At 37.6% G+C, this 24,329-nt stretch overlaps 3 protein-coding genes across 3 annotated transcripts; 2 read left to right on the top strand and 1 right to left on the bottom strand.

The window, feature by feature from the left end:
• Positions 1-514: 514 nt before the first annotated feature.
• Positions 515-2,939, bottom strand: LOC103833952. Its single transcript, XM_009109998.2, has 7 exons — positions 2,781-2,939; positions 2,553-2,685; positions 2,059-2,414; positions 1,833-1,967; positions 1,377-1,723; positions 1,203-1,284; positions 515-1,126 (listed from the first exon to the last, which is right to left on the bottom strand). Exons 1-7 carry the CDS (start codon positions 2,937-2,939, stop codon positions 515-517), a joined length of 1,824 nt encoding a protein of 607 aa, XP_009108246.2.
• A 1,262-nt stretch (positions 2,940-4,201) lies between these two features.
• On the top strand, positions 4,202-8,462 carry LOC103833901 (RNA-dependent RNA polymerase 2). The gene is made up of 4 exons (XM_009109945.3): positions 4,202-4,906; positions 5,249-7,158; positions 7,261-7,411; positions 7,496-8,462. Exons 1-4 carry the CDS (start codon positions 4,364-4,366, stop codon positions 8,258-8,260), a joined length of 3,369 nt encoding a protein of 1,122 aa, XP_009108193.1. The 5' UTR covers positions 4,202-4,363; the 3' UTR covers positions 8,261-8,462.
• Positions 8,463-8,587: 125 nt separating this feature from the next.
• LOC103833900 (V-type proton ATPase subunit E1) lies at positions 8,588-10,275 on the top strand. Its single transcript, XM_033279240.1, has 6 exons — positions 8,588-8,868; positions 8,943-9,043; positions 9,261-9,417; positions 9,502-9,698; positions 9,822-9,921; positions 10,008-10,275. Exons 1-6 carry the CDS (start codon positions 8,767-8,769, stop codon positions 10,041-10,043), a joined length of 693 nt encoding a protein of 230 aa, XP_033135131.1. The 5' UTR covers positions 8,588-8,766; the 3' UTR covers positions 10,044-10,275.
• The last annotated feature ends 14,054 nt before the right edge of the window (positions 10,276-24,329 follow it).

Genomic DNA, 24,329 nt, shown 5'->3' with positions numbered 1-24,329 from the left:
AGTAAACCAAAATTCTACACCCAAACAATAATAAAGCGAAATCCTAAACCCAAACAACAATAAACCCTAAACCTTATACCTAAACCCTAAACCCACCAAAACAAAACCTTTAACCTAAAAACCTAAACCCCAAAAACAATAACATAAACCCTAAATCCCAAACTAAAACACAGTAAATCTAAAAACCAAAAGTAAACCCTAAACCCAAAGAACACTAAACCTAAATCCTAAATACTAAACTTAAACAACCCATGTAACCCATGCAAACCAGTAACCCATCGAAGGGAAAAAATCCATGTACTGCGGAAAAAAAATCTACACAATAACCGATTACTGAAATCATTAGCATAAAAACATATTTGAAAAATTGAAACAGTCACCTCTCAATCACGACAGGAGTCTCAAATAACAGTATAAAACAACCAACACATACATAGTCAGTTGAACATAATGGAGATCTAATGTTTTTCTTAATCAAGCAGGACAAGAAAATAAATCATACACGTATATAACACTACAGCTTCTCTGTCGACTCCAAAGCCATTATAGCAGCACTCTTTCCTTCATCAGCAACCGTTTCGGGAGATAAATTCCTACACGCCTCAAAACCATATACAGCATGTCTAACCATTAACAACACCGCGATCAAGCCAGCATCTGCAGGATTATCACTTTGGAAAACTGACTTTGGTCTATCAAACTTATAAGGCGTAACACATTGCGTTCCCATTTCTTTACCAAATTGTCTTGCCAGATATGGCAACATCTGGAGGAATGGATAAAGAAATCTACCCATCGATGTTTCATTGAATAAAGCCACATTGCAGTCAAGAACATAGAGTTTACCCCTAGATGTGTCAAAGCATACTCCAATCCAATGCTTTTTCCCTAAATTGAGTGGGAAGTAGTAACGTATACCCAACCGCGGAGAGGCATCTCTTTCACCAAAAAAGTTCACAACTCCTTTGGGAAACTTAAAGGACTCTTTTTTCTTAGCTTTCGAAAACTTTTGGTAGTTCCTGACAATTGAAGTACCAAATCTGGTATCCAGAAAATAATAACTCCTTTCCGAAGATGTCGGCAGTGATACCACACATCGCACAAGACGAATCAGTATATCAACAACCTGATTCAAACAGAGTTGAAAGAAGTACGTTACGAGCATATTACATTAAACTTATACATGACGTTTAATTGCTAACCTTTCCAGGGTATAGTCGTGATCTCTTGGCCATAAGAAGCATTTCTTTTGAGGAAACAGCTAATCCACCAACGTTGATAACACTAACACAACAGAACCACCCTAGATTAAAACTGTCTACACAAACGGCTATTTGGTATTCAAAATAAAGCATTGTAGGAATAAGAGCACTAACACATTTACGGAAAGTTTCCTTGAAAGAACGTTGATTTTCCTCTCTATCTCCCTTCTCTCGTAGCATACAAACACCGACTCCCGTGGACGATGCAATCGAGAGTCGATATGAGGACCACATAAGTAATCATGTACAAGGGCTGGAGGCAAAGTCTTCTGACGCTTGCTATTACGCAAAGATTGAGGGTACGCTATGTTATCACCAACGTTAATATCAGACAGAGTTGTCACATCGGCTACTTTTTGGCGTGTTAGAGGTTCTGCAGATCGGATATGTTCTTCTTGTGTAAGTCCTAGGGAGAAAGAAGGTGTCTCGATGAAGTGAGGCGGAACCGTATTGACATCCTCCTTAATATACAACAACGAGGTAAATAAAAAAGACGTTCCCTGCCTTAACGCACAAGTAAATTAAGCTATTAAAACGTTGGGTATCCTTTACAAAACATAATAATCATACCAAAGGAATGATGTTGTCAGTGTGCCTACTATGGTTCTGACTATGGGCTGACATAGCACCGCAATCCGTAGCTGGATCAGGACTAGCAAATCCGGGTTTTGCAACACCTTCGATAGACGGAGTTTTATTACTGGCCTATAAATCATTAGAGTGAACCAATCAACGACCAAAATTCAAGCATAACCAAAATGGTGAACTATTACCTACTTTTTACATGTTCTTGTACCTGATTATTTTGCGGCGAAGAAGGCGGTGTAGAGTACTCACTTATGTTCTGAATGATGTTGATGATAGTGTTTGCATTACCATCTAAAACGTGCTTGTCTGGGTGGGCAGATATAGCCTGTCCATTCCCTGTAACAACAGTGGGAGCTGCTGGAACTCCACGAACTTCGGCATAGTTTTTGCACAAATCTGGAACCATTGCCTCTACGGATCTGCCTATCTCGTCTTTGAAGTTCGACAACACACAATTGACAATTCCAATTACTTTACCCTCGATTAACTCGGCCCTTGTAGAGAACTGTTCGATCTTGTTATTGAAATTTTGGAGCTGCGGCTTCAATCGTTCTATGACGAGATCTGCGATATAACCAGCATCATTGGATTGAGGAACTGAAACGGGTTTCTTAGGTTTCTTCGACTTCTAAGATACTGAGGAAGCTTCTCGCAGACGATCGACTTCACTTCTGCTAACTCCGCCAACAAAATGAGAAGTACTGAATTGATGATTCACATTGATAAGATCAATCATGTTTTCAACGGTTTCATCATGCTCTTCGTCAGACCAAACTAGAGTCGACTCGTCGATTGGACGTTCAGGGTCTTCCAATAATAAACTGTGCACCAGAACCTAAATACATACCACAATAAGTTACGTGGTATATTTGCAAAGAGAACAAAACAGCACAACAATAACGGATATGGCAACAAACGAAACTAACTTACATTGTCTGTCTTGTCTACAAAACGTGCATGTGCAGTATTAAGAGTTTGTTTCTTCCCAAATCTATCACTGGGATTAAAAACATCATCTTCACTATCAGCTTCCGAAGAGGAACAGCTTTCCAGAACAACTTCAGTAAGAGCAGGAACAGCTTCAACCATGACCAGTTGTAAAGCAAGTACAAATCCTTTAACTGCGATGTTGCTCAGGGACAAGGCCACCACATCCCGCTCTCGGATACTAACCATAAGCAAGTCAACGCAAGTCTTCCCCACGGATATGCAAAAAATTCTCCAAGATCTTCGATTGCTTCTGCATGCTCTCTACAAATCTTCATCTTCAAGCTTGTTGGAAGAAGAACGGAGGACAGAATCGCCAGGCAAGCATATTTGATACGGATTTTCGTATCAGTTACCGTCCTCCTCCGAAGCATCTTGATCACAGAAGCCACTGTTACAACTTCACTCTTACCAAATAGCACCGGCCAGTAGGGTTTCTCCGCTATGGATTCTTTTAACTTCATCTTTGATCTCCGTGGAAACGGCCCGCATGGCAATCCGGTGACAATCGCAAATTCCCGTAACGAAAACCGAATCGGTTTTCCAGCAAAGCGGAACCACGCCTCGAACTTCTTCTTCGTTTTCAACTGTCTAGACATTATATAACGAGCAAAGCGACCGGAAAATACCGGTTTCGCAGCAATATCGACGATTTTGCCAAAAGCTGAATCCCTGATAACATCAATTTCTTCATCTCCCAACGCATTTAAGATTCTTTTTATCGCTCCAGATGATTGGTAAGTAAGGACGCAAACCCCGACTGGTTCTTCGCCGGCCGCAAACATCATCTCCGGAACCAGCTTCCTCGTCGGTCCTTCCGGTGAATCGGGTAAATCAACAAGGCGCGACGAAACCATCGACTCTTCTCAAACTCCGCCTGATCTCAAACGGTTCTCTCGAGCTTATCGAAAAGTAGGATAAGAAAAGTAGGTTAAGAAAAGCAAAAAGACTGAATAGAGTTGTTCTAATAATGTAGACAAACGATTCTTTGCTTCTTTCGATATTTCCAGACGCGTGAGATAAACAGTGGTATAGATAGGTATTATTGCAAGTCTAGCTCTGTCTAGATGTCTAGGACCTATAATCTAAGGTATAGACTACTCGGACTAGTGTTGTAACGAGATAGGGATAAGAGCGTCATTAATGAAACAGTAAATAGCGACGTGGTGCACATGCTCATATTTGCAAATAATGTTTCAAACGTGTATATAGAGTGCAATTGCTCTAAATTTTAATTCGGGAAAAAAAAAGAACCGGTCACTGGTGAAATATTAGAAATCAACGGTTGAGATCAATGATATATGATCGTATGGTTATTATCATAAGCTGTATTAAACTTTAAGTATACGAGAAACACACTAACCCTTCTCTTTTCCTCTCGAAGCTTTATGATTCCAGAAAAAAGTAACTTTTTTCGAGAAAGGCAAACTTTCTGATTCTTCGCTCTACTCACTCTTTCTCGAGAATCTCTCTCTCTCTTCTTCACTCTCTCTTTCTCTCGATTCTATCTGCTCTCCACGCCAATCATGGTCTCAGAGATAACGCGATCGACGGTTAAACTCACCAACGTCCCTCAAACCATAGTTGCCGACGAACTCCTCCGCTTCCTAGAGCTCCACCTCGGCGCAGACTCCGTATTCGCCCTCGAAATCCCGACCTCTCGCGATAACTGGAAGCCACGCGACTTCGCCCTCGTGCAGTTCACCTCCCTCGAAGCCAAGTCTCGCGCTCAGCACCTCTCCTCCCAGACCAAGCTCCTCTTCAAGTCCCGTAACCTAAGAGTCTCCGAAGCCTACGACGACATCGTCCCTCGCCCCGTAGATCCCAGGAGAAGGCTCGACGGCGTCGTTTTGACCGCTGGGTTTCCGGAATCGGAGGAAGGGAGGTTTTGTGCCCTACAGAAATGGGAAGGCGTGAGGTGTTGGGTTATAGAGGAGAAGCGGAGAGTTGAGTTTTGGGTTTGGGAATGTGGTGATTGTTACAAGTGTGAGGTTAGGTTTGAGGATGTCGTTGAAACTGTTCCCTCCTGCGTCGATGGCGTGGATGAGATCAATGCGTTTCTTCTCAGGGTAAACGTTTTGACTCGCAATGTGTTTGTGACAATGTGCATGTGAAAGTTCTCTACTTTCATAGTTTTATCTGATCCTTTTGTTCAACTATAGAGATTCAAGAAAGTAACTTGGTGAACCTTAGTTCTGCTGAGAGTTAAGTTTACAATGCAAGAGTGCCTTACGGTTAGGTTTAGGTTAGGGTTTTGACAAAACTCTTCACTGATTTATAATTTATATAACTAACGTTTCAAGTGAGTTTATTTTGCTTGCTGTTGGTTTTTTATGTTGCTTGGTTTGTTAAGTGCTGCTACGTTGGTTAGTGTCTTCTTACTTTTGTTTACCTCTTGTCTTATTTTTTAGCTGAAATATGGACCGAAGATATACAAACAAGTATCAGGACCTCATATCGCCACAAAGTTCAAATCTGGCCGCTACAGTTTCTGCAAGGACGATTTTGATTTCATGTGGATTCGCTCAACTGATTTCTCTGGTCTAAAGTCAATCGGTACATCCACTTGCTTCTGTTTAGAAGTGGATAACGCCTCAGCGATGTCTGACATCTTCTCAAGCTTACCTTACTACAGAGAAGACACTTTGAGCCTAACCCTGGTGAATGGGAATACATTTGCCTCTGCTAATCAAATTGTCCCCCTCTTGAATGCAGCTAATCTGGGGATAGAGATTCCATATGAGATCCTTTTCCAACTCAATTCGCTGGTTCATGCGCAGAAAATCAGTCTTTTCGCGGCTTCAAATATGGGATTGATCAGCATCCTCTGTGGTTTGAGCTTGGAAACCGCATTGGTGGTCCTCAAGAAACTGCACCAGCAAAGATCTATTTGTTATGATCCTATCTCATTTGTCAAGGCTCAGTCGCAGTATGTGGTTAAGAAGACGGCGCATTCCCCTGCATCAGCCTATAAGAGATTGACTGAGCAGAACATAATGAGTTGTCAGAGAGCCTATGTTACGCCTTCAAAGATTTATCTGCTGGGTCCAGAGCTTGAGACTGCCAATTACGTTGTGAAGAACTTTGCGGAGCATGCCTCGGATTTCATGAGAATTACTTTTGTGGAAGAAGATTGGAGCAAGATTCCAGCGAATGCGCTTTCTGTGAACTCCAAGGAAGGCTATTTCGTGAAACCCTTTAGAACCAACATCTATCACAGGGTGTTGTCAATCCTTGGAGAAGGGATCACCGTCGGGCCTAAAAAGTTTGAGTTCTTGGCTTTCTCAGCGAGCCAGCTGCGAGGAAATTCTGTCTGGATGTTTGCTTCTAACGAGAAAGTGAAAGCTGAAGATATAAGAGAATGGATGGGTTGTTTTCGTAAGATCCGAAGCATTTCGAAATGTGCTGCTAGGATGGGCCAGTTGTTCAGTGCTTCTCGGCAGACACTTAATGTCCGTGCGCAAGATGTTGAGCAGATTCCTGACATAGAAGTGACTACTGATGGTGCTGACTACTGCTTCTCCGACGGCATAGGGAAAATTTCGTTGGCATTTGCTAAGCAAGTTGCACAGAAGTGTGGACTGAGCCATATCCCTTCAGCGTTTCAAATTCGATATGGTGGCTACAAAGGCGTGATTGCCGTTGACCGCAGTTCCTTCAGAAAGCTGTCTCTGCGTGATAGTATGCTAAAGTTCGATTCAAACAACAGGATGCTCAACGTGACCAGGTGGACAGAGTCGATGCCTTGCTTCTTAAACCGGGAGATCATTTGCCTTTTGTCGACTCTCGGAATAGAAGATGCGGTGTTTGAGGCGATGCAAGCGGGGCATCTATCTATACTGGGGAACATGCTTGAAGACCGCCATGCGGCACTGAACGTTCTGCAGAAATTGAGCGGAGAAAGTTCCAAGAATCTTCTAGTTAAGATGCTGCTACAAGGATACGCACCGAGTTCAGAGCCTTACCTCTCAATGATGCTTCGTGTGCACCACGAGAGCCAGCTTTCTGAGCTAAAGAGTAGGTGCAGGATACTTGTACCGAAAGGACGTATCTTGATAGGTTGCATGGATGAAATGGGTATACTGGAGTATGGCCAAGTGTACGTTCGTGTAACACTGACTAAAGCGGAATTGGAATCTCGCGAGCAGAGCTACTTCCGCAAGATTGATGAGGAAACATCTGTGGTGGTTGGGAAAGTGGTTGTGACGAAAAACCCATGCCTTCACCCCGGAGACATCAGAGTTCTTGACGCAATATATGAGGTCAATTTTGAACAAAAGGGTTTTCTCGATTGCATCGTCTTTCCTCAGAAGGGAGAAAGGTATATATTATAAAACTATCCTTTAAAAAGCTATGGCACCATAGTAGAAAGAAACCATATGCTTCTGATTCTTGAGTTGATGGTTTGTTTTTGCCTTTACAGGCCACATCCAAATGAATGTTCTGGTGGTGATCTCGATGGAGACCAGTTTTTTGTTAGCTGGGATGAGAAGCTTATACCGAGCCAAATGGACCCTCCAATGGACTACGCTGGAAGCAGACCTCGTATAATGGATCATGATGTCACCTTGGAGGTTAGATTCTCGAAATGGTTCTGATAATGTGAAAGTTTTCTAATCTTTGGAGCCTAAGCTGCTGATTCTCACTGCTTTTTGTAGGAAATCCACAAATTTTTCGTTGATTATATGATAAGCGACACACTGGGGGTGATCTCAACTGCACATTTGGTTCACGCAGACCGTGACCCGGAGAGAGCCCGGAGCCAGAGATGCATAGAGTTAGCGAACCTTCACTCTAGAGCCGTTGATTTCGCGAAAACCGGAGCTCCAGCCGAGATGCCTTACGCCTTAAAGCCCAGAGAGTTCCCTGATTTCCTGGAACGGTTCGAGAAACCAATGTACATCTCTGGGTCCGTGTTTGGGAAGCTCTACCGTGCTGTGAAAAGCACTTTAGCACAGAGAAAGCCAGAAGACGCTGAGAGCGAGGACAAGAAGAAGATGGCGGCTTATGACTCGACGCTTGAAGAAGCTGGCTTTGACAACTTTATAGAGACGGCCAAAGCTCACAGAGACATGTACGCCGAGAAGCTGAGCTCGTTGATGAACTACTACGGAGCTGCTAACGAAGAAGAGATTCTCACGGGGATTTTGAGAACCAAGGAGATGTATCTGCAGAGAGATAACCGGAGGTATGGTGATATGAAGGATAGGATTACGTTGTCGGTTAAGGATTTGCAGAGAGAGGCTATGGGATGGTTTGAGAAGAGCTGCGAGGATGAACAGCAGAGGAAGAAGCTAGCATCGGCTTGGTACTATGTAACATACAACCCGAGCTATTGCGATGAGAAGCCGAGATTCTTGAGCTTTCCGTGGATCGTAGGCGACGTTTTGCTGGGGATAAAGGCTGAAAGTGCGGAGAGATAGAGAGAGATGATGATAGCTGGCAGAGGAAGCAAGCAAGTGGACTACCATCTGTTTCCCTACTCATTTGTAGGTTTAGTATAATTGCTAAGTATAACCCGCCTGCATATGCGTCCAACGCAACCCAAAATCAATTTGACTCGGTCACCTGGTTTGTTTCACATTAGTGAATCTAATTTTATAAATATGGAATTGTTACTAGAAAGTAGTAATTAAAAAAAAAAAGCAGTCATACTCGGTCCACATCACGAGGTTGGGCCAATTACAGACGGGCCTTGGACCTGAAGCGGCTCGTTGTTTATTCAGACGCCTTGTCGTTTCTCTTATTTAATGGAAAACTGTATACCGTTTTAGTTTCTTTCAATAATCTACAGTCAAACAAGTTCAAATAAGTGATCACCACGTTGTGGCAAATCCGATCTCTCTCTCTCTCTCTCTCCCCAATCTTCCTGCGCCACAGAAATCTCGTATTTCTCCAAATCTCGGCGACCAAACTTTAAGCGGTAAAGATGAACGACGTGGATGTGTCGAATCAGATCCAGCAGATGGTGAGATTCATTCGGCAAGAGGCTGAGGAGAAGGCAAACGAGATCTCCGTCTCCGCTGAAGAAGTAGGTTTCTCACTATAATTCACTAGCGATTCGTTCTGATTGATCATAGATCTGCTTTGTTTGAACATGTGTAGGAATTCAACATCGAGAAACTGCAGCTAGTTGAGGCGGAGAAGAAGAAGATCAGGCAAGACTATGAGAAGAAGGAGAAGCAAGCTGATGTACGCAAGAAGATGTGAGTTTCATTTGATCGATCGTTTACTTTCTGATCTCGATTTTGTTTAAGTTGGATCGCCTTCTCTAGATTTTGACCTTATAAGCGTACACGTGTATGATCGATCTATAGATTCCAACTTGTTGTAATGTTTTCTTGATTGATGACCATAAACTCAAGTCTGATAGACAAATAAAAAAAAAGAAAACTAACTATGTGATACATCGATTTTGTTCAGTGATTACTCGATGCAGCTGAATTCGTCAAGGATCAAAGTTCTTCAAGCTCAGGACGATATTGTCAATGCCATGAAAGACCAAGCAGCAAAAGATCTTCTCAACGTCAGTGGCGATGAGGATGCCTACAAACAGCTTCTCAAGGATCTCATTGTTCAGGTTGATACACACTATCTACTTGTCTCTGATGCCAATCTGTGCTTAGTTATGAGATTCTTCTTTATGTCTTTTGAATTGTTGCAGTGCTTGCTTCGGTTGAAGGAGCCTTCTGTGTTGTTGCGTTGCCGTGAAGAGGATTTGGGTTTTGTTGAATCTATTCTTGAGGATGCAAAGGAGGAGTATGCTGGTAAAGCTAATGTTCATGCTCCAGAGGTTGCCGTTGACACAACCATATTCCTTCCCCCTCCTCCTACTTCTAGTGATCCTCATGGTCTCCACTGGTAACATTTCTTTTCTTTCTCATCATTAATTTAACTTCACACAGAAAGTAACTTTAGCCTTTTGTACTGTGATTAATTTTGGATTTTAGCTAATAATGTGTAATGTTGAACTTGTTATTATAGCTCTGGAGGTGTTGTGTTAGCTTCTCGTGATGGGAAAATCGTGTGCGAGAACACCCTCGATGCCCGTCTTGATGTTGCATTCCGTATGAAACTTCCAGTGGTATGAAGTTTGTTCCTTTCTTAAGTCAACAATTGTAGTTATTGGTCTTACTATGGCTCTCTGATTCACATCGTTTCTTTCCCCAGATCCGTAGGTCGTTGTTCGGCCAAATTGCTGCCTAAATTAATGAAAAGAGCAAAATATGTGATTCAGACCTGTTTGTGTTTGTTTTGGCCCATTTGGGAAAAGATTATCCTTGTTGTAATTCCAAATTCTTTTTATTCTGCCAAAAACTTTTACTTTGATACCAAAAAAACAGTATCGAACTCTTCGTTTCCGCATGTATTTTTTTCTCTTTCCGAATGTTATCATTGGCTATACAAAATAATAATGAAAAGACCTTTTTTATCTCTATTTTTTTTTCATCTAAAGGAATGCTTATATTTGATCTCAGTTGTAAGAAGCTGCAAAGAGTTGTTCTCTGCTATTAATCTCGATTGAACAATATAAATGCATTATTTAGGCATGGGTTTTCGGTAAGAGTAGGAAAAAAAAAACCAAACCGACTCATTTGAAACCAAACAAACCAAAGTATATATCTAAATCTAAGACTGGGCAAATAAACCGAATCCGAAAATTCGAACCGAATTCTATCCAATAAAAATGAATCCGAACCGATACAAATCTGACATAAATATCGAATGGATCTTGTTTTTTGGTATTTTGGGTTATGAGTATTATCCGAACCGAACCCGGACCTAATGGATATCCGATAGAACCCGAAACATTTAAAATCACAAAAAGAATTTCTACCAAATATGATCTTACTTCTTAATATGTATCCAAAATACTTTAAGATATTATAGAACTTCTAAAATAATTATCTATTACATAAAGGTTGATGGTGGAATGTGGCGGTTGAAGCCTGAAGTTTTTAGATTTTGGTTTTGTTTTCAATGAATAATGTTTCTCATTGCATGAGAACTTAGCTTTTGTTTTATGATTTCATTTATATCTGTTTTTCTTTCTATCACTAACTATGTTTATCTTTCGCTTGATTTTGAATGATCACGTTTGATGTTTTTTCTTATTTTTGAATCGATTTACTTACGTTTTGGCTATTAAAATATGTACAAATCATGTATTTAAAATACGAAGAACCGATTTCATTTATGTTTTAGCTACAAAATAGGTACAAATCAGGTATTTTTAAACCGAAGAACCGATTGGGACCCGAACCCGAAAGTACAATGGGTTATACCGGTTTTTTGAAGATTGACTAACCCGAACCCGATAGAACCCGAACCAAACTTTTATCTAACCCGAATGAGGCTGATTTTGATAAATCCGAAAACCAAAACCCAAATGGATAAAACTGAAACCAGATTGGGACCCCAAATGCCCATACCTATCTAAACCATCTGGTTCAAGATCTTATCAAGCTAAGAGCATCTCCAATGTAAAACTCCATTTTTTTCTCCAAAATGGAGTAAAAGTGAATATGAAGTAAAAATGCTCCAATCCTACTTCATTTTTCACTCCATAATATAGAAATGAACAAACAAAAAATTAATTACTCCATTTATGGGGAAAACTCCATTGTGGAGTGAGATATGAAGTTGGATTAGAGCATTCCTTACTCTATATTCACTTTTTTTGGTCAAACTCTATATTCATTTTTACTCTATTTTAGAGGAAAAAGTAGACTGGGAATGGAGATGCCCTAAATAGTTTTGTTTTGTTCGATTTAAAACCATTTAATCTAAAACAACTAATTTTTTTATAGATTTTTACTTTGAATATATAGAATAAACACAAATAAAAAATAAAATAAAATAGAAAAATATGGATCTCATATATTAACATCAAAACCAAAAATATATATATGATACTTATATACTAGGTTTGAAGATAGTAACATAAAATTATTGGGTTTTAATCTCTACATTTTTATTGTGATCTTTGGCTTTATATTTAAATATGAAAAAATAATGATTTAATGTCAAATGATGATGTGTTTATGTTCTTATAAAATATATTTTTGGAACTAGACTAGAACAAAACCAAAATCAATTCGACTGAACTAAACAAACACAGACGGTTCCTGGAAAGATAATGACATATTCTCAGGGAAAGATAATGTCAAATGATGATGTGTTTAGCACACTACCGGGTTTTGAGGGTTTACTAGGGGCAAGGAATGTACGGACGTGTCTCACTCCTCTTCATTCGGAGATGGATGCATTAATTTGGACAACGGAATATATGAAGAATTTAAGACAGTTTCAGGTTACGTTTGCAACGAATTGTTCTCAATTGGTGAAGATGATTTCGGAACCAGAAGAATGACCAGCATTTGAAAGCTACCTTGAAGACATTAAGCATTTAAGAAGAAGTTTCTTCAATTCATATATTGTTCATGTACCTAGGACGGAGAACCTAAGGGCATATAGCTTGGCACGCAGTGTTCGAAAACAACCGTCTTTCGTACACATGGATGCAGAGTTACCACCTTGGTTTACAGAGTCTACATGAGTCTGTGAATGTTTGTTGTAAAAAAAAAGAACTAAACAAACACAAACAAAACTAATTTGAACTAAACCAAACAAAACCAAATCAAATTAAAGCCAAACACAAACCAAACTAATTTTGGGTAAAGTTTTCTTAGACCCAAATAAACCAAACTTGACCAAACACGTAATTAGATTGAAATTCTCACCCCTAGTTTTTGGGTCGGTTTAATCGTGTTGTAATATTTGAGATGGGGAAGTTACAAATCATTTTAGGTATTTGTAATTTAATTTTTTCGTCCGAATAATTAATTATCCAATTATATTTTATCCGTAGTTATTCAGATATTTGGAGTCCAAATATCCTAAATTGTATATTTTAACCGGATATCCATTTGATCCATTATATTAAATTTACAAAAATGAAAATTTATTACTTTTTATAACTCTTTAACTAAAATATTAAATTTAATAAGTAAAGATATTGTAAAACTTACATAACATATAATTTTTAAATATAATTTTTAAATATATGTGGATATATGCACATACCGGATTGGATTGGACAATAATTCCTAAAATATTAGTATTTATCATTTAATTTATTTTAAAGGTACTGCATATTAGCATTGTTTTGATTTGTAGAGTACATATATTCTTTTTTTTGTTCAAATCGAAATGGTTAATGAAGTGAATCAAAATTTAAAGACTAATTTTTGGGTTCACTCCCTAGGGTTCACCAACCACTAATAAGTTGCCAATTCATATCGAGTTCTTTGGAAAAAAAAAGTTAAAAAATAATTAAAAATAATATTATCAACAGAAAAAAAAGAACAAAAAAAGGGAAAAAAAACACGGCGGCTTGACAAGCCGGGCTTGTAAACCTTGTTTTGTGACCAAAGAGTCACGTAGAAGAAGATGAGCAAATAAGAGTAGCAGAGAAGAAGGTACAGAGTCGTTAACATAACTGACCATATAATTGTTAGATTTTCTAACATAATTGAGGTGGCAAACGTCAAATTCGTTTAAAGCCGTGGTAAAAAATTCTTCTTCTTTATCGGTTACAGAGAAGATAGATTATAGAGAAGAGACGAGCTGTGTTTGTGATTTTCGAGTCTCCAATTCCTTGCTTTCAGATCTAATTTTGAATAAACCTCCGTCCAATGTACTTGTAACCCTAACAAACTATTTCTTTTTTTTTGGTCAACTAACCCTAACAATTTATATATAAGATTGTTCTTGCTTTTGGTTTTACAGAAAGTTTGAGAAAGAATGGAGAATAATCAATTAAGTGGTCAAAAAACTATTCTTGGTGGTCAGTATACATGTGCTCACTTATGTGTGCCGTCCTTTGGAAATGAAATGCGAATCCAACTTTGAGAAGCTCGTGGTCTAGTTTGTACACAAGCGCATAGAACATACGGAGAGCGTTCTTGCTGACTTTAATTTCAATCATGGTTCTAACCATAACAGAGACTAGATCCAACATTTTTAACAGTCCTGTAATCAAAATTTTATTGATTAGATTAGAAGACTTCTTTGATATAGTAACTCGTTTATTTGTTGAAATTGTTGAACTTTTGGCTTGGCCTCACCTCACAGCCAGCCCACTCTTGCTCTTGCTCTTACTCTTTTTTTTTGTTCTCTCTTTGTCTCTGTTTTTACTCTCTCAGTTCTGCTTGTGTTTCAATCATGACACAAGTTAGCACACACTTTCTTTACTCTTTCAGGTGTGGTTTGTTCTTGTAGAGAGAGAAGAGAGATAACTTTGTATGTCTACATTTTTACTTACTCCAACTCTTATTCTTATGAAAATTGGATTTATTTTTCTTACAAGACCAGATATACATACATTTTTACTTACTCCAACTCTTATTCTTATGAGAATTGGATTTATCTTTTTTACAACACCAAACATTAACTACTACACATGCGTGTCCTCAAATTCTCATTGGTTTGTAACCAATGTCAAGTGGCATCTTCTCTCACATTGATTTTCTTCTTCTACGTGACTCTCCTTGGTCACTTCTTCTTGTTTCTTCGTTTCTTACGCTTCAAGCTTCCTTCTTCTTCTGCTTTTTGTTCCTTTTTTGTAGCTTCTTCTCTACAATTCTTCTTTGCTCCTCTTCTTCTTCTACGTGACTCTAACATCAAAATAATATAAAATTCTATAACCAAACAAGGATAAATACTAGAGAAGAGGCAAGGGAGAATATGCAAACCACAGAAACGTAACTTCCGGCTTTAAGGACGTATCCAGTAGAGATGAAATCAAAAACATCTTTGCCAAATTCATTAGTTTTTGAGAATTTAACGTGATTAAAGAAAATCTAACACCTATATGGTCAATTATGTTAACTACTTTGTAGCTTCTTCTCTGCGACTCTTCTTTGCTCCTCCTCTTCTTCTCCGTGACTCTCCTTGGTCAAAAATAAGGGTTATAAGTGTTGGATAAGCTTCAAGCTTACTTGAGTAATAAGTTATTCAATAAGGAAAGAAAAATAACTTATACGAAAGATTGAGGATAAAGATAAAGCTAAGTTAAAGATTCCTAGATTGATATGTAATAGGATAAGTTAAGATTTCTATTGCCTATATAAGAAGCCTAAGTGTAAGAAAGGTTTCATAAGATAAGAAGAAGAAAGTTAAGAAAGATTAATAAGACAAAGAAACAGTTTTATTAAGTTCGTGTTCTTGGCTATTATATTTGGTATCAGAGCCAGGTTACTTACTAAAAATATACAATGGGCGATTCAAAAGCAATAGTTACGGTGAAGGATGTCGTACCTAACGCGGTCGTTTGTCCAATGTTAAGTGCGACGAATTACTCGGTGGGTTATGAGAATGAAGGTGCTTCTCTGAATACATAAGGTGTGGGAAACGATTGAACCAGGGTCTGATGAAGAAGAAAAGAATGACATAGCGACTGCACTGCTATTTCAATCAATTTCCGAAAGCTTGTTAATGCAAGTCGGTGATCAAGGCTCTCCTAAAGCTATATGGGAAGCTATAAAATCAAGAAATCTTGGAGCAGAGCGTGTGAGAGAAGCTCGACTCCAAACCTTGATGAGTGAATTCGATCGATTAAGAATGAATGATTCGGATTCCATTGATACCTTCTCTGGTAAGATATCAGAACTTGCATCGCAAGCAACCTCATTAGGTCAAAGTATTGAAGAACCTAAGATTGTGAAAAAGTTACTGAATGGATTACCTCGGAGCAAGTACATTCACATCGCTGCATCTCTGGAACAACTATTGGATCTAAAAACAACAAAGTATGAAGATGTTGTGGGTAGGCTAAAGGCGTATGAAGAACGCATAAAGGAAGAATCACCTCAAACTCAACAAGGCGAACTGTTATTCTCTAACTCTGAGAACTCCTATGGTTCAAGTAATTCCAGAGGAAGAGGGAGAGGATATGGTCGTGGTCGAGGCAATAGGGGTAGAGGACGCGGGAAAAACTCAAACGAGAGAAATAAAGAGAAGAAGGATTACTCTCAAATCGAGTGTTTTCACTGCCACAAGAAGGGTCACTTTGCCTCTGTCTGTCTCGAGAAGAATGATGATCAACAACTTAACAAAGCAGAGACAGAAGTAGCTGAAGCAGCATTATACATGCATGAAGTTGTGTTTTTGAATGAAGAAAGCGTGATGCCAAAGAAACTTGAGCAAAACAAAACCGATGATGGTAACTGGTATCTTGACAACGGTGCTAGTAATCATATGACAGGAGACAAAAGCTTCTTCTCCGAACTCAATGAAAGTATCAAGGGAAGAGTTAAGTTTGGTGATGGCTCTTGTGTGAAAATCGATGGCAAAGGCTCAATTATCTTTGAAGCAAAGACGGGAGAGCAAAAGCTTCTAACTGATATATACTCCCTCCGTTTCAAAATAGATGATGTTTTGGAGAGTTTAAAATGTTTCAAAATACTTGATGTTTTGATATTTTTATATTAGTTTTAGTTTTATAGAAAACTGTGTCACCAATGATGTTTTATAGTGGGTTTTGTGATTGGTTGAATTAGTTTTACTTTATATTTTTAATGTTACTTTTTAGAAAAAAAGAGTATGTCTTAATTTTTGTGCATTCATCTAAAACATCAAGTATTTTGAAACAGATGGAGTATTATATACCAGAGTTAAGAAGCAACATTCTGAGCCTAGGCCAAGCAACTGAACAAGGCTGTGATGTAAGAATGAGAGATAACTATCTGACTTTGAGAGATCCAAGCGGGAGGTTACTTGTAAAAGTCTTAAGATCACCTAATCGTCTCTACAAGATATCACTCAAAGTTGGAAAACCAAGCTGCCTTCTCACAAAGATTAATGAAGAACCGTGGAGATGGCACGCACGCCTTGGCCATATCAACTTCAAAACAATAAGAAACATGGCAAAACTCGAGATGGTTCGAGGACTACCTGAGATCAACGAAGAGAAGAAGCTGTGTGAGTCGTGTCTCGTTGGGAAACAGACTCGAAATAGTTTTCCCTCTGCAACACCACATAGGTCGTCGCAGGTATTAGAGTTGTTGCACGCTGACCTCTGCGGTCCAATCTCTCCTTCAACACTGGCACAAAACCGGTACATATTTGTCATAATTGATGACAATACAAGATACATGTGGTATATTTTACTTAAAGAAAAAAGTGAAGTCTTTGAGAAATTCGAGACCTTTAAAGCTCTTGTAGAGAAGGAGGTCAATAAAGTAATGGTAACACTTCGCACAGATAGAGGCGGGGAGTTTACTTCAAGAGACTTTCAAGATTACTGCAGCAACAATGGGATTAGGAGACATCTAACTGCGCCATATACGCCACAGCAAAACGGCATTGTCGAAAGAAGAAACCGAACGTTAATGGAGATGACGTGCAGTATGTTAAAAGCCATGAATGTTCCAAACTATATGTGGGGAGAGGCTGTTCGACATGCAACGTATCTGATCAATCGAGTTCCAACTAGAGCTTTGAAGAATCAAACTCCTTATGAGAGTTTCAAAGGAAGAAAGCCAAACATTGGACACATCAGAGTCTTTGGTTGTTTGGCATATGCCAAACTCGATGCTGCCCTTTTGAAGAAACTCGATGACAAATCACAGACACTGGTTCACCTTGGAATAGAACCAGGGTCGAAAGCTTACCGCTTGTATAACCCTAGCACGAGAAGGATTGTGGTTAGTCGAGACGTGAAGTTAGATGAGAAAGCATGCTGGAACTGGAATGGAACAGATAAAGGAAAGCAAGAAGAAGCTGGCAAGTTCCACATGACGTGGGGATCAAGCATAAACGAGGGTAACGGTCCGTTTGTCATAGGTTCACATCAGGAAGAAAATATTGCAACTGAGACTGAACAACAAGAAGAAACAACAGAGCCAACCCCCGAGGAAGATCACGCCGCACCAAGAAGATCATCTAGAGAGGTAAAACTTCCCAAACACCTAGAAGATTACATTCTACTCGCCGAGATAGAATGCGAACTGCTCATTTGCTCAATCAACGATGAACCATCAACATACCAAGAAGCTAAGATACATGTTCGATGGACAAAAGCATGCGAAGATGAGATTGACTCTATCAACAGAAACAAGACATGGAAGTTGGTAGATAAGCCACACAGAGCCAGAGTCATTGGTCTTAAGTGGATTTTCAAGATCAAAAGGAACGCAGATGGATCAATCAACAAATTCAAAGCAAGACTTGTAGCAAAGGGATATGTACAAGAGCATGGAATTGACTTTGAAGAAGTGTTTGCTCCAGTAGCTCGTATAGAGTCCATTCGACTCTTAATCAGCTTAGCTTCTGCAAAGGGATGGGAACTTCACCACCTAGACGTCAAGACGTCATTCTTACATGGAGAACTGAATGAAGAAGTGTATGTAACTCAACCTGAAGGGTTTGAAAAAGAGGGAGAAGAACATAAAGTTTTCAAACTCTCAAAGGCTCTATATGGTCTAAGGCAAGCTCCTCGCGCGTGGAATACTAAACTCGATCACGTTCTTAAAGGTTTGCGGTTCAAAAAGTGTATGAAAGAAAGCTCGGTCTACAGAAGAGAAGAAGGAGATGAGCTTCTGATTATCGCAATATATGTGGATGATCTCTTTGTTACAGGAAACTCAACAAAGATCATCAAAGAGTTCAAGACAGCGATGTCACAGAAGTTTGAAATGTCTGATCTCGGGTTGCTAACCTATTATCTAGGCATTGAAGTAAAGCAGAGCACTAGAGGAATCACAATCAAACAAGAAGCCTATGCAAGACGGATCATGGAAGAATCAGGTATGGCCGATTGCAATCCAAATTGTATTCCAATGGAGTTCGGTCTACAATTCTCAAAAGCGCTGGATGAACCAGAGATTGATGCAACTCAATATCGAAGAAAGATTGGGTACTTAAGGTACTTAATGCACACTAGACCAGACATGGCGTACTCAGTTGGGATCCTAAGTAGATATATGTAATCTCCGAGAGAGTCTCACGGGAATGCGTTAAAGCAAGTTTTAAGATATCTACAAAGAACTCTCGGGCATGGTCTAGAGTTTAAACGTGGAAGTACACAGAAGCTTGTAGGGTACAGCGACAACAGTCACAATACTGATCCGGATGATGGAAGGAGCACAACAGGTCACTTGTTCTGTCTAGGAAACACACTAATCACTTGGTGCTCTCAGAAACAAGACACAATGGCGTTGTCATCCTGTGAAGCCGAGTTCATGGCTGCAACGGAGGCTGCTAAACAGGCTATCTGGTTACAAGAACTCTTGAGTGAAGTAACAGGAGGTGAGACGGAGAAGACACTGATTCTAGTCGACAACAAGTCAGCTATATCTCTTGCAAAGAATCTAGTCTTTCACCGACGAAGCAAGCATATCCACAAGAGGTTTCACTTCATTAGGGAATGTGTTGAGCGCAATCTCATTGATGTGGAACATGTACCGGGAACAGAGCAGAAAGCAGACATCCTAACTAAAGCATTGGCCAAGATCAAGTTCAAGGAGATGAGGTCGATGATTGAAGTTCAAAGCCTAAGTGAAAATGGTTTGAAGCTTAAGAGGGAGAATGTTGGATAAGCTTCAAGGTTATATTCAATAAGGAAAGAAGAATAACTTATACAAAGAGATTTAGGATAAAGATAAAGCTAAGTTAAAGATTCCTAGATTGATATGTAATAAGTTAAGATTTATATTGCCTATATAAGAAGCCTAAGTGTAAGAAAGGTTTCATAAGATAAAAAGAAGAAAGTTAAGAAAGATTAATAAGACAAAGAAACAGTTTTATTAAGTTCGTCTTCTTGGCTACTATAATAAGCCATCGTGTTCTGTTTTTTTTTCTGTTTCCTTTTTTTCTCGTTTTCCTTTTTATTAGTTGATACTATTTCTAATTATTTTTTACCTTCTTTTTTCTAAAAACTGGATATGAGTTGGCAACTTATTAGTGGTTGGTGAATCTATAGGTTCACCCAAGAATTAGTCAAATTTAAATCGTACCTTTACCAATATAATTTACAGATATTTTTCCCCGTGATTATGCCAATGCTATAATCACTTGACCATCGTACCTTTACCAAAATAATTAAGCTTTTAAATTTAAGAAAGCAAATTACAAAAATAAATAAATAATTGAGCTTGTATATCTTTCATTTCGTTATTGTAGTTGGTTATCTTTAACTCGGCATACTATTGTCGAAGTAAATAAAGTTGCGAATCAAACCCAAAATATATGAACACAATGATTTATTATTCAAATAAAAGCTGTATTATGTACGGTTCGACAACGTGAATCTTTTGGTCTGAAGTCATGAATAATATGTTTCAGGCATCAGTCGGTGTCAAATTTTTAATTGTTCGCTTGTTATTACTTCTTTTGCTATGAAGTCATGAATGATAATGTTTCAGTCATTAGATCGTAAGGACTATTACTTGTCAATTCTATTAATAATAAAGTAGGGTATACTAATATATTCGGAAAAGGATCCTTTATAATTAAGAAAACCCAACAACATTTGTTAATTGTTTTGCCAACACCTGAAAAGCAAACAAGTACCACTACATTGGAGAATCTTCTAAAGTTAAAACAACAAAACGATACGCCCATCTTTTTCATCTGTGAATTTAAAAAAGAAGAAGAAGAAGAGCAGATTGTAATGAATATCATTCTATATAGGTTTGAAATGGTTAGGGGTTGTAGGTTCGGCGCAGTTAGGGTTTCTAGAAATTGTCAAAGAAAGTGTGTTCAAGGGACGCTATTATGATGGCTCTCAAACAGTTCCAAGAGGTGTGTAGTGCATCATTGTCTCCAGCTTTGCTTCTCATGTATGCTAGTCTCAGGGTCTCTTAAAAAAGGAATGATGCGGACGATCAACTTTAAGAAAACCTTTCGGTAGCTATGCACCAAAGTATCGTGTCACATCACGCGAATATTTTTTTAGATTATACAAAGATATATAGAACAAAAAGTTAATAAACCGTGTTTGTTTTGTTAAAAAAAAATTCTAATGAAAGTGAATCACGTCCGTTGGATATACAAAATCTGAAGGACAAATTAATGTGTAGTTTAGTAGGGAGAAAAGAATCAGAGTCTTCAAAAGAATGATGAGGGAGAAGAAAGAGTGGGATGAGATTAGATGTGTGGATGGACAGATGATGAAAAAAGTTTGATTGGACAAAATAAAAATTTTCATTTTCATATACTTTTGATGAATGCTAGAACAAAAGAGGGTTTTAGTCTTTTAGAGATGCAATGCAACTGATGATATCAAATATCTTTAAGTTGGGAGATTCCAGTCGTTATGAATCATTGACTAAATAGTTCTTTATTTTGTATCGCTACTTCTTATCGATTCTAGTTAATTACTTTGGGTATCACTTACCGCTGTTTTACCACCGCGAAACTTTATACTGGTTTTTATCACTAATCGAATCCATCATATAGCAATAATATGAAACTGTTCAGTATGATTACAACTGCAAAACTTTAACAACGACTAAATTTACTAATCCATTATTTTATAATAGTCGAAACCTTATACGTAAAACCCAAGGAGTTTGCAACTACGTACATAAATAACATTACGGTTCAGACATGTATACTTGACAAGTAACTGCCATTATTCTATAGAGTTTGTTTCCCAATGAACCTAAAAATAATTATATACAAACAGGCAGAAATTTTATTATTAGCCAATCAGAACTTTTTCCTACATGTTTATTTACTAAAAAGTTGAAACTTTAGGCTTATATATACTCATCCAACCTTCAATTGTATGATATCATCCATAGTTCTGTATTTTCTACCATTCTTATTCTACCCCCTTTCTAGAGATATCAAAATCTCTCCCTTCAGAATCAGATCTGTCTCTCCATTTGATTTCTCTCTGCATCATATAATATTACTCAAATCAACATCTTTTATAATTCATATAACTTAGATTGTGGATAACACATAATTCAATTGCTTTCTTTAGAATCGATCTTGCTAGTTTTTCTCTCAATCTAGGGTGCTAGGTCCATGCATATATATCATCCATTATAAGCATTTATACATATGTGTAGCTATAGATGCATTTAACATTGGTTTGATTTTCCAGTGGTTGTTGCAAGATAAATACCAAGAGAGTTTCCTTAAGTCCATTCACATGTTGTGATTTGATCCAATTAGCTCCAGACTCATTCACTCACTTACCGAGTCACTAAAACAGGAATGAACTCGTTACATGAGTAAATGATGCGGGAGACTTATTGGATCTTAGATTCATTGCGATTGGACTGAAGGGAACTCCCTTTATTCTATTTATTCCAACACATTTTTGTTTGTTAAACATTTTAACAGCTGTTCTTCATACACTCCATCTTCAAGCTGGCGTGTCACCTATTGCAACACCACTCTCGCTTGGCTGCTTCAAGCTTTGGCCGAGGAAAAAATGTTATTTTACTGTCATGGCTAACAACCATCAATCTATGAATCATGGAGGGAACCCAATCACAGATTTCACTGAGGCCAATTACAAACGCACTCTGATCTCTTCAAAGGAAATACAAGAAATAGTTCTCGAATCCTATAAACATGGTTTAAGGACATGGCGTTAACTCATGCTGCAGCTATCACTGATCTAATTCATATACTCACGACCAGCTCCTTTCAGAAGATTTCTAATTTCTTTTTGATTTCAAAGCTAGCTTATTTTGGATTAAATATTAGGGCTTTTGTGTATTTGAATTTAGAAATGACTTATTTAATAAAAAGAATAACCGCTAAGTTTAATATCTTGCTTTTACTTGCTCGATATATTCAAGAAACACACAAATTATTTAAATATATGGAGGGTCATATAATTTTGCCGATGGCCATATATATATATATGTGCAGTCTGTCTGGTACCTATGTATATAAAGTTAATCTCAATTATGTGACTATGTCGTATAATGTTTTCATTAAAGATGTTGCAGAACTCTTAGTTTAATGCACCGAGTAGACGAAAAATGAGGGAAGATGGTAACAAAAAAAAAAAACAGATAAGATTTTACATAAAAATGGCATGTATTATTTAGATATATTGAGACGCATATAGCATCTTGGTATTTATGAATTTTTGTACTTTTAATAGATTGGGAGATCAGCTACTATGCCTTTAAGCTGTGATGCTAATTTAATTCTGACAGGTACAAATTCTTACTATGTTCTAAATATCACGTACTATGTTCATAGTTTATATACTTCTGATTCTGGTCGCTTGATCTAATAGACCTCCGGATATGCATGCCGCCTTTTAGGGTTTCCCTCAAAACGATAAGATTTTTTCTTATTACTTTGCTAATTAAATCACCTAGATGTCTTACAACTTTTATCCAAGAACTGAGAACACATTACTAAGCCACATTCGAATATTCCCTACTGTATTCTTTAAACTTGTAAAATTACATCATAGATTGTTTTTGATATCCTCAGCGTGGTTTTTCGTGTGAAGTGTGAACATGCAAAAAATAAAATATTACAAAGAATAAAGATAGTGAGTGGCCAGAAGGTTGTGTGTTTTTTTTCTCGGGGATCGAAGTGTTTATAAACTGCAGCAACAAGTTCCCATAATCTTCATTGTCCCCACTTTCCAACTATGCTCTTCCATGACATTGCTAATTAGTTTTCGTTTTACTAACCTTTACTTTGATTTAAATATTATTATACGATAGAATAAACGCTTCCATTCTTCTAACCCTTGGAAGTTGAAACGATTGTGTTTTTGTCTCTGTCGGAGAATTTTTTAGTGAACAACTTCAATAAGGAAATACTGTACGTGCACAAGAAAACTCTAGCAAAGAAAACTAAAGTTAATTAATGTCAAAATCTTAAGACTAGTGTGGAAGTAAATGATCGTTTGCAACATTAATGTGTGCAAATCATAACTTTACTTATGATTTTAACTAAATTTGAATCACAAACAAAACAAGCTGAAAAGTTAACAAAATACTCACGTTTTAGAAAAGACTTTTGATTCCATTATTAATAATTTATATTATATGGACCAGTGATATTAATCGGATTATTTTACAATTAGTTAAATTGTGATAAGGTGAATAGCTAATGATATTTTTGTTTTAAAAATAGAAAAAACTAAATATTTCTTAATTTGTGTTTATTTCTAAAATGTCTATATCTTCTCTATTAAAAGAGAAGTACCATTTTTATCTACTATTTAGAAGTCTACTAAGACCATTTCATTAATCACATAATATGACATAATAATTAATAGGAATATTAATAATAAATTAATTTTAACTATAGATTTGAATTTTATCTTTAGTTATAACAAAATCTGTTGAGAAAAATCTAACAAAATTTTACTAAATTTTTAAATAATTTTTATTAAATATTGCATTAATTAATTTCGTAATTAAGTAATATAATGCTTTCATTTAAATAAATTATCATCTACCACTAAAACGGATTCAAATCTGTTAATCATGTCAG

The sequence above is a fragment of the Brassica rapa genome, chromosome A09, assembly GCF_000309985.2.
Source record: "Brassica rapa cultivar Chiifu-401-42 chromosome A09, CAAS_Brap_v3.01, whole genome shotgun sequence".
Classification (NCBI taxonomy): domain Eukaryota; kingdom Viridiplantae; phylum Streptophyta; class Magnoliopsida; order Brassicales; family Brassicaceae; genus Brassica; species Brassica rapa.
The sequence above is the reverse complement of the archived record's forward strand: the minus strand, read 5'-3'. Positions and strand labels throughout refer to the sequence as shown.